The following is a 9326-nucleotide window of genomic DNA, read 5'->3' on the forward strand; positions in this document are numbered from 1 at the left end:
ATATGGTCAATGAATTACAGATTGAGGTCATAAACAGTATTTTCAGTATGTCAAGAAATGTAATGTAAGAGTATAGACAAAGAAACCAATGGAATCAGAGAAAATATCAAACGGGTGTATTCCAAGGATACTATACAGATTATATTGGGAAGTTCGAAACATGAAATCTATAACAAGTACAAAAAAAAACAAAAACAAAAACAAAAACAAAAAAAAAAACAAAAAAACGAGCAACGCGCACTCCAGTAAATCATGGGAAAATGGACCAGATAAATAATGAATAACTTGGAAAATTCCTGTCTTTTTCTTTCATATAAAGTGATTTTTTACTTTTACTTGCTTAACATTACTAAGGTTGCTTATCTTTTTTTTTCATCACTACAGAAGTTTTATGGTCGTCATCATCATGAACTCGTGGATCGGATATTTATGGTGTATCCATCTGCACCATGAAAACTGATTTATTCAACGGGTCATAGTTTTCCTTCCCTCGTTTGTCTACCCCGGACTTGACTTTTTATGAGCAACTCGGCTGGTGTTTCTAGAAAAGCAGAGGAATCCTACCGGTGCACCTGGTCCATGCTCCTAGTTTTTAGTGGAGTCCGAGTTGCTCATTTGCTTTTGTTACTTTGTATGTATAATTTTAGTTGCTTTATGTTCTTTGTTGTGTATGTCTGTTTTCCATGTCTGGTCTTTGTCCCTGGATTACATTCTTTTGATTACCGCTATAACCTTGGTTCCCTTGATTACTCTTTGTACATTTTTCTCTTGACTTCCGATTTTGTTTAGATAAACGCATGAATCGTTATTTCTTTTATTTTTAGACTTTTGAAATATTGTTAAACATGTCCTTGCTGTAAATAAATGTGCCAGTAAATATAATTTACGAGTTATTTTAAAAGAATAATCAAAGGAACCAAGATTCGAGCGAAAATTAAAAGAATGTATTCCAATGATAAGGACTAGTCAGGAAAACATACACACACAACAAAGAAATTGAAATAATTGAAATAACACACACACACACACACACACACACAAAAACAGTAAATGAGCAACACGGACTCCACTAAACATTTGGAACTTGGACCAGGTACACTGGTAGGGTGAGCGTCTTCCGCTTTTCTAAAAACACCAGCCGAGTTTATCATAAACATAGCTGTTTCACGTTTGTGGACTAACATGATTCACAGACATCTACGAAAATAATGATCCTATAAGTTATGACATATCTCTACATATGTGTCAATGACGTAACACAGGCAAATTTAGAAATACGCAGCATGATTTCCTAGTTTAATTTTCACAAATATATCTTTGAGGAGAGAAGCTTTCCTTTATAGCAAATCTCTAGGAAGGTTCAGGTAAATAAACATTTCTTTCTTCATATTGAGTTTTGTTTTCAAAGAATCTCTGGAAAAATACCAGTTATCATTGTATTGATTTTTAAAGATATTTACATAACGTATTGAACTGCTTGCCATATTGGATCAAAATGTGAAGACTGTCAAATATCGTTATTATTGCACGTGAATTCTCCCAAATTGTCTGGTGGATTGTTTGCTGTTTGTCTCTGTGTATTTTAATATTTTTTTTTCATTGTTTTTCTTGTCAGGTTTTGTTTTTGCCATGGACTTTCCCTCTTTGTTATCCTGTTTTTTATTGACATTTCGGTCATTTTGCTTTTATTACGTATTCTGTTTTCTGACAATCATTTGATCTGGTATACATTATAATATTGATATCATATAAAATATTACTATAAAATTCTAAAACTATTAACTTGTATTTAAACGTTGTTTTCCTTACACACACTGACTTCACAAATTAGAAGAAAATCCTTTTCTGACGATATCTTCGTTTTGTGTATTTGTTTGTAAAAATAACAATACTGACAAATAAAAAAATTGGATGAATTCATTCTTTTTCTAGCAATTCAACCCTGTATAATCCGAACACCTGTATGAACCGGACTCGTTTAAACATCTCCTTATATCAATGCAATGGAATTTTGAACCTTGGTTAATCGAACATATGTCTGAACTGAACCAATATCAAGGCCAAAAGGCAGTTCGGTTTGGACAGGGTTTACTGTAATTTTGTATTATAATTGAATATAGATTTTCATATAAACGTTACTGCCCAATAAAATGGGGACATTATACGTAGCTTAAATGTAAGCAAAATGAAAACGAGTTCTACCATACGAATTCTCACGTAATAAAAAATCAGATCAGCCTGAATTTGCATGACCACCGCATGCATGGACCCGGCAATAAAAATAATAACTTGTTTTTGAAAATAAGTTTTCAGCTGCAGACTTACATCATAGAGCGAAAGGTCACACCAATGTTTATATTAAATCTGTGTCAATATGGCTAAGATAAGCTTATGACAAACCTGGATTTGTCTTTGGATCGTTCACATCCATGTAGCCCCGAAAACGCGTCAAAAGGTAATCGCTTAAGTGATAATGGTGAGGGCTTTCAAATCGAGATGAGACGAATATTGGTCGTTTAAGTATATGTCAACAATTCAAACCTCAAAATTTTGATATGATTATGAGTAGAGATCTTCATATAAATCAGATACATGTTTACCCTAATTTTATTTTGGAATATTAGTTCAAACAAATGGTAAGTGGACTTTGGTTCCCAATTCTATAGCAATAAAACGATACTTTTTATATTAAATGAAAATAAATATATGCATTAAACATGCAACGAATACTGGTATGTCTTTTAAAAAAAAATGAATCATAAATTCAAGTATGTTGCATATGTTGTGCTTTTTCCAGTCCATGGTATTATTTACTATAAATGACCTTATCCTATATTAAAGACAGCATTAAATTATCAAAACAAAAAGAATTTTCCGATAAAACATGTATTAAAAACATGCAAATACATGTATGAATACGTCACCTAAATAGTAGCTCATGTAATCTATTTTTTCCTCGTTAATGTTATACATTTGTACACGCACAACCTTCTTTGAGGGCGAAAAAGCTGCTTGCTTAATATCGTTTTCTAAAATCATTTATTTCGTACAGGATAAAATATGTGAAGTGCGTGTTCTGTAGCAAAATTTTGCTTGTCTCTGAAACTATTCATCATCTTAATGCTTGTTGTTTTAATTAAAGTTTTTGTCTTGTGACAAATAGAAGGTTTAAAGTAAGTAATCGTACAATTTCAATAACATTGTCACTTTGTTTATTTATAGATGTACAACATGTAGAACATTTGCATGTGTGTCTTAATAATAGATAAAGCGTTGTAGAATATATATTGGGCTAATGTTTGCACATTATTTGGTTCATAAAAACCAGTAAAAGGTTCAAAACACATTTCATTTTAAGAGGCTTTCATGTAAAAATCAGGTAGATCCTATGATATAGGTGCCAGTGTTAATTTTATCCCACTGACTTTTTTGTTCCCATGTAATACATATATCATATGTCAGTTAGTATAAAGATTGTTTTAAATCGAAGATGGATGGCTCAGAAATTGGCTAACAATGCAACCAACTTTTGCTAAAATTAAAGAGTTATCTTCCCTTTTTCAATTACTTTCAATGCTTTCTATGTGGTATATTTCTCTTTAATAATTGGAGTTAATCAAACACCAACTTTTAACTTAAAGATAGGATGCATTTGTGATATGAAATGGGTGAAAAACAAATTGAAAACAAAATTTGTCATCGACTCCTCTTAAACAGCATATTTGCTCCAATACCAAATTTGATATGAAAAATAAGCGTTTTCCCCGTCATATATGTCAAATTATAGAATTTGATTTAGTTCATTTTAATCATATAATGAACATTTTATATTCGTTGAATTCATGTTAATAGATAATTACATTCGTTCTTCTTATATTTCTGTAGTGGCCATAATGAATTTCTGGCAAATTGTATCACTCTTGGGATTTGTGGTGTCATCTTATCCTTTCTTGATTGGTCCAAATAACTGTGGAGAATGTATACAGCAGTATTCTACAGAAACAGGAGAAGTGGCGTGTGATTGTTCTTCAGTCTCAAGTAAGCTGTAACTTCAGTCTTTTACAGTACACCATGATATGACCTGTTTATATTTATTAAGCCAATACAAAAAAGAGTGATAAGGTAAGTGAAACAAAAACATTTTACGTTTAAATTAGATGTGTTGAAAAGTACCAGAAATAATAAACCGTAATTGAAGCGAGAGGTTTAGTGCATGTGCTATAAAATCTGGTATACCCCACCCTTCATTTTCAAATGCCTGTACCATGTCAGGATAATTGCGATTGTTTCCAACTTTCTTGTTTTTACGCTAATATTGTCTTTCAACTATTCTTTTTTACTACTGATAGATTTTATCAGTTCGGTAATTTTGTTATTTCCCTTCATTTTTTATTTTTTTTCAAAAGAACCAAATGTGAATTTGTCGCTTGTGCAATTAAAATTACTTTAATAAAAGTATGAAACTAGCCTTATATCACTTATTCAATTATTTTTCTTTGTTTCTATTTTTCATGAGGAACTTTCTCTGGTGAAAATAGTTCAATATTTTAGTTCTTCTCACTAAGTTTTCATGTAATATTGACATGTAAAGAAAACCTCAGACTAAAGAGTAAACAATGTAACCAAGATTCTAGCGGAGAAACACCTTTTATTATATTAAGATAAATATATAATTGTAAATTTTAATGGTAATTCCAAGAAAACGATCATGTAAGATATCCTTTCATTAGCACGAAAGGTATATAGCGAAATGGATTCTCCAATAATATCGCATTGTTGTTTAGTTTAAATAGTAAAATAATGGCAGATGCCGACCATTCCTTAAATGCATTTTTATTTTTTGGTGGATGGAAATCAAAGAAAAAACGAGAAATATAAGTTTCTTTTAAGAGTCAGTAAGGAATAAAGGGTATGGACTAGGCGAAACAATCGGAAGTAAGCAATGTTCATTAAGCATGGTCTAATATGAATATCAAATAATTTTGTAATTAAATGAATAACTGAAATTTTCATCTCTATATTATAAGAGTTTATTGCACTAATGAAGGTGAATTTTGTACCGAGTAGATATTATGTTGCATGTGGTTGTGAGCGCAATGCTATACTCTGCCAGGGATGATATTCAACAGTATAAATGCAATAAAGCTATATCATCACTACAGGTAGTGTCATATGTAATCAAAGCGGCATAAGAGAAAACAGAGACGATCCAACAAAAGAAAACAATTACAGATAAAACTGAAATTAGGAAAAGTAAAACAGCACATAAATAACTACGGCACTAAAATAAACATTATATTTTGTATTTTAAGTACCTGTATATCTCCATTATGTTATTTTTTCTTGAGATATTTCAGAGGTCGAATAACTTGATTTATTTATAGATAGTAAACACGACCACAGAAACCATGGTCACCATGAACACACGACCCACCCACATTATCACCATAACCACCACGAGACTGCTTCTCAACAGCCGATAATCTATTCTACAGACAGTCCTTTGACCACAAACTCGGTGACAAATAATCCGGTTATAAAGACAACTTCCAAATGTGACCCTGGCTGCAGATTGATTTTACACCCTGCCAAATGGTCTTTTTGTTATTGTATGTTGTTCTCTACAAATAACAGACACATGGTTTTTTTTCGCTAAGTTAAACGCACTGTTTAAATTCAATTAAATTCAAAATAAAACAAGACATATTTCAAGTTTACCATAAAATTATCCTTTTCTCTTTTGTATCTACCCAGGACTTGACCTTTTATGAGCAACTTGGCGGGTGTTTCTAAACAAAAAGGGGGGACGCTTATCCTACTGCTGCACCTGGTCTCAGTTGTTAGTTGCTTATTTACTTTTGTTGCTCTGTACGATTTAGTTGGGTTATTTTATGTTTTTAGCGTGTGCGTGTGTGTTTTCCATGTCTGGTCATCATCCCTGGATTACATTTTTTAATTTCCATTAGAATCTTGGTTCCCTTGATCACTCTTTCACATAAGATCAAATTGGTTGGTTCAATCTTCATTATTTTGACAGAAGTTATTATATTTAGAATCACAGTAAAATGGTTTCTAATGATTGTTCTCTCTGAAATGTCTATGGTTTATCACTAACTGTTATTGTCTATGCTCCTTCTGATTTGGAATTATGAGTCGTTTAGTTAGAGCGAGACAACAATAATGAGAACTTATTTTCATTTCGTTTTGCATGCTTCTGGAATGTCTTCTACCTGAAATTGATCGCATTTTATTTCCATACATAAGGATATATCGCAAAAAAGACAACAACAAATACTTTACGCTGCTAGCTGATGGATATATTCAGGTAAAAAAGGTACATAAAGATAGTATGATCAGTACTATATACCTTGAACCTTTATTTACTTCGTAAATCATATCATATAAGATCGACCAATCTCAAATTTTGAATCACAAAATTGTATATTGCATATTATTTGGCATTATACGTGTGGGTATATAAGCAATTTATCTTTTACGTTTTCGAATTCTTATTTTTAAAAGTTTTTCTTACATGTGTTGTCTTTTGTAGGTATAACTACAGCTAGTCCATCTAGTACGACGTCACTGAATACTGACACAAGTTCTTCAGCAGTGGATACTAACGGTCAGATTGATATAACTTCTGCTGCTGCGACGTCGACACATTTACTTACAGATATTTTGACCAGTTCGTCGACCTTATCTCTAGAGAAAATAACAACTAAAGTGCAAAATCCAACAACAAGGGAACAAAAAATAAGTGCTTCAACCTTCTTTCCGACACAAACGTCAACAAAAAGAACTACATTGGCACCAACGGTGCTGACGTCAAAATTTACAACAACTGCTGACATTTGTATTATTTTATGTGCAGCACAGCAAGGAGGAGACGCTTGTAATTGTAGTAAACCTGGATTACCGGGATAATAACTCTATAATGTTAGAAATTTTTTTTAAATTTTCGCATTTATTGGTTAATTAATCTTTGAAGATTTATCACCTAAACCTCATTCGAAGCGAAAATGCCCTTTAATTCATACTTGAATAAGCAAAAACTTATCACAAAATATCGATTAAAAATATGAATGGACAACTTTAAAGAATAAAAGGGTGTAAGACAAGGATATAACATATCTGCCACATTTAATAATTTCCATGCAATTGGTGCAATAATCAAATAGTTTTTTTTTTTTTTTTTTTTTTATGTTTCACTGAAACATAAAACATGGCTCACTTCATTTGTATCAACCTAAACGTAAATGATTTCAGCAAACTATATAATCTAAAGAAAAAATAACCTAACACTCTTTTTCAACAATGTAATGAAATCTTCAAATAGTGATCAAAGGGATGAATTAAATATCTTTCATAATCTTTTTATTGTCATTTCAATCAAATTTAAAACCATAAGATGCCTTGCTAAAGTCATTTTTGTGTTATTGATATAATTGAAATTATGAGATCTCCCATAACTTAGTTCGAGCGTAAATGGTATTAATTACCTCCGATGGTCTTCATTTATCTTCATTTTTATCCACTTGACAATTTTTTTAATTAAAACGTAATTTATACATTCATATATTCATAAACTTAAATTGAGCGTTGATAAAATAATTTGTTCTTTTAATAAAAAGATTTTTTTTTTCAATTAAAAACTTTGTTTTGTAATTCAATCAGGAACTCTAATGTACGTTTGTGAACGACTTTGATAAAGTGCATAAATGTAAATTTCTGTAGATCAAAGAATGATAGTTAGCAACGTGATAAATTTCAATGCAGGAAATATTGAAGTAATGGTATTACATCTTAGTATGGTGACACTATCTGATGTCATCACTAAATTCATAAACCCCTATCAAACTCAATTTTAGACTCTTTGAGAGCACCACCCACATTCCTAATTCACAAGAATTTGCAAAAAGGTGAGAAAGGTTATGATTCCTAAATAAGAGATTGTTTGAATTTAACGATGATTTTACTGGGGAGGTAACAGACACGATGACAAAACAAACAGTAGCCATGATTGTAGTCTATCAAAATGTTGTTGATCCAGGATTTTTAGTATTTTTTACTCAGAAGTCTCATTCGAATATCATTTTTACGGGAAGTTCTCTATTCCATTTGAAAATTTTAAAAAATGGAAAAACATTTTGAAGTATCAAAAAAACAAAACAATTCAGAGACATTTAAAAACAATTGACCGAACCACAAAAACAAACGCAACTTAGGAACGATATATTTGACAGTGGCAAAAAGAGACGAACTAAATCCAATTGTATTTCCTATTATATCTGCATATACAAGCCAGAGCCTAGAGGCTTAGATAATCTGTAATCGATTTTTATATTTAGGGTATAGAGTGATACAGAACTGGTATATTTGTCGTTTCAGGAGCAAATCTGCGACAAGTGATGGTTGTGTAAATTTCAATGACCAACTTTAGTTGTTTTTTTTTTTTTCAAATGGTGAGGTCGTTTCAATTGTCGTCTCTTCCAATCTTTCCTTGTAACACATGCATGTATATAACAATAAATTATTAATATCTTAAGTATGAACGAAATTAAAATATAAGAAACTGCGTAACTTGTAAAATCAACTTTCAAATTTTATTCAGAGGACAAGAACAGACCACAGAAATCAGAGACAGTGACAATAAATAAATTGCTCCATAAAATACATCCAGGAGAGGCATAAATGATGCTCTATAACGATATCTCCGCGGAGCTTCGCCCCTGGACCCCTACCAGGGCTCCACCCTGGACCTGCTGGGGGCCTTAAGCGGCCCCCAGATCCCCTGCCGTAATTTTGCCTACGCTTCAATTTGGCCTCACCCACGCGCCTGGTTGTGTGTGTCCTTGTTTAATCTTCACCATTGGATTATATTATTTAGATATCCACTCAAACACTGGTTCCCTTTATTACTCTTACTTTTGTAGACAATCTTTGTGTTATTTTCTGACAGGTTTTAAGTCAAACGTCATTTGACAAAAACAAATATATCGTGTAAAATCATTCATTTTTTTGGGAGAGCTGCCTTCAGTATCCAGGCGGAATTTCGAAGTAAGGCACTATTCAGTTCTTGTTGAATTATAAAAAATACAGAAACTGTCAATTCAATGACCAAGTCAATTCTAATAAACGTCCTTAGCAAGTGAAGTCCTATTAAAATATAGTAAACATGTTTAAAATGTTTTTCAATGATTATATTAGATATTTTAGAAATGCGATTCAATTTGAGAAAACACGAATAGCATAGAAAAGAGACAAATTAAACAGATTCACGTCTTATTTGGTTGGCATTTGCCTGTAATATAGATGCAAAAAAA

The 9326-nt window shown here is 31.8% G+C and overlaps 1 protein-coding gene across 4 annotated transcripts; it reads left to right on the forward strand.

Annotated features, from left to right (window-relative positions):
• The first annotated feature begins 1224 nt into the window (after window positions 1-1224).
• LOC148613034 (uncharacterized) lies at window positions 1225-8578 on the forward strand. 4 transcript variants are annotated; one of them, XM_088595019.1, is made up of 4 exons: window positions 1225-1364; window positions 3886-4038; window positions 5385-5609; window positions 6551-8578. In XM_088595019.1, exons 2-4 carry the CDS (start codon window positions 3894-3896, stop codon window positions 6925-6927), a joined length of 747 nt encoding a protein of 248 aa, XP_088451145.1. In that variant the 5' UTR covers window positions 1225-1364; window positions 3886-3893; the 3' UTR covers window positions 6928-8578. The 4 variants fall into 4 exon arrangements, with proteins under 4 accessions (XP_088451145.1, XP_088451147.1, XP_088451144.1 ...); XM_088595018.1 differs by lacking the exon at window positions 1225-1364 and adding an exon at window positions 2366-2455; XM_088595020.1 differs by lacking the exon at window positions 1225-1364 and adding an exon at window positions 2488-2636.
• Window positions 8579-9326: the final 748 nt, after the last annotated feature.

This window comes from Perna viridis, chromosome 7, assembly GCF_037379345.1.
Source record: "Perna viridis isolate PV_CMFRI_1.1 ecotype Kerala chromosome 7, ASM3737934v1, whole genome shotgun sequence".
Taxonomy (NCBI): Eukaryota; Metazoa; Mollusca; class Bivalvia; order Mytilida; family Mytilidae; genus Perna; species Perna viridis.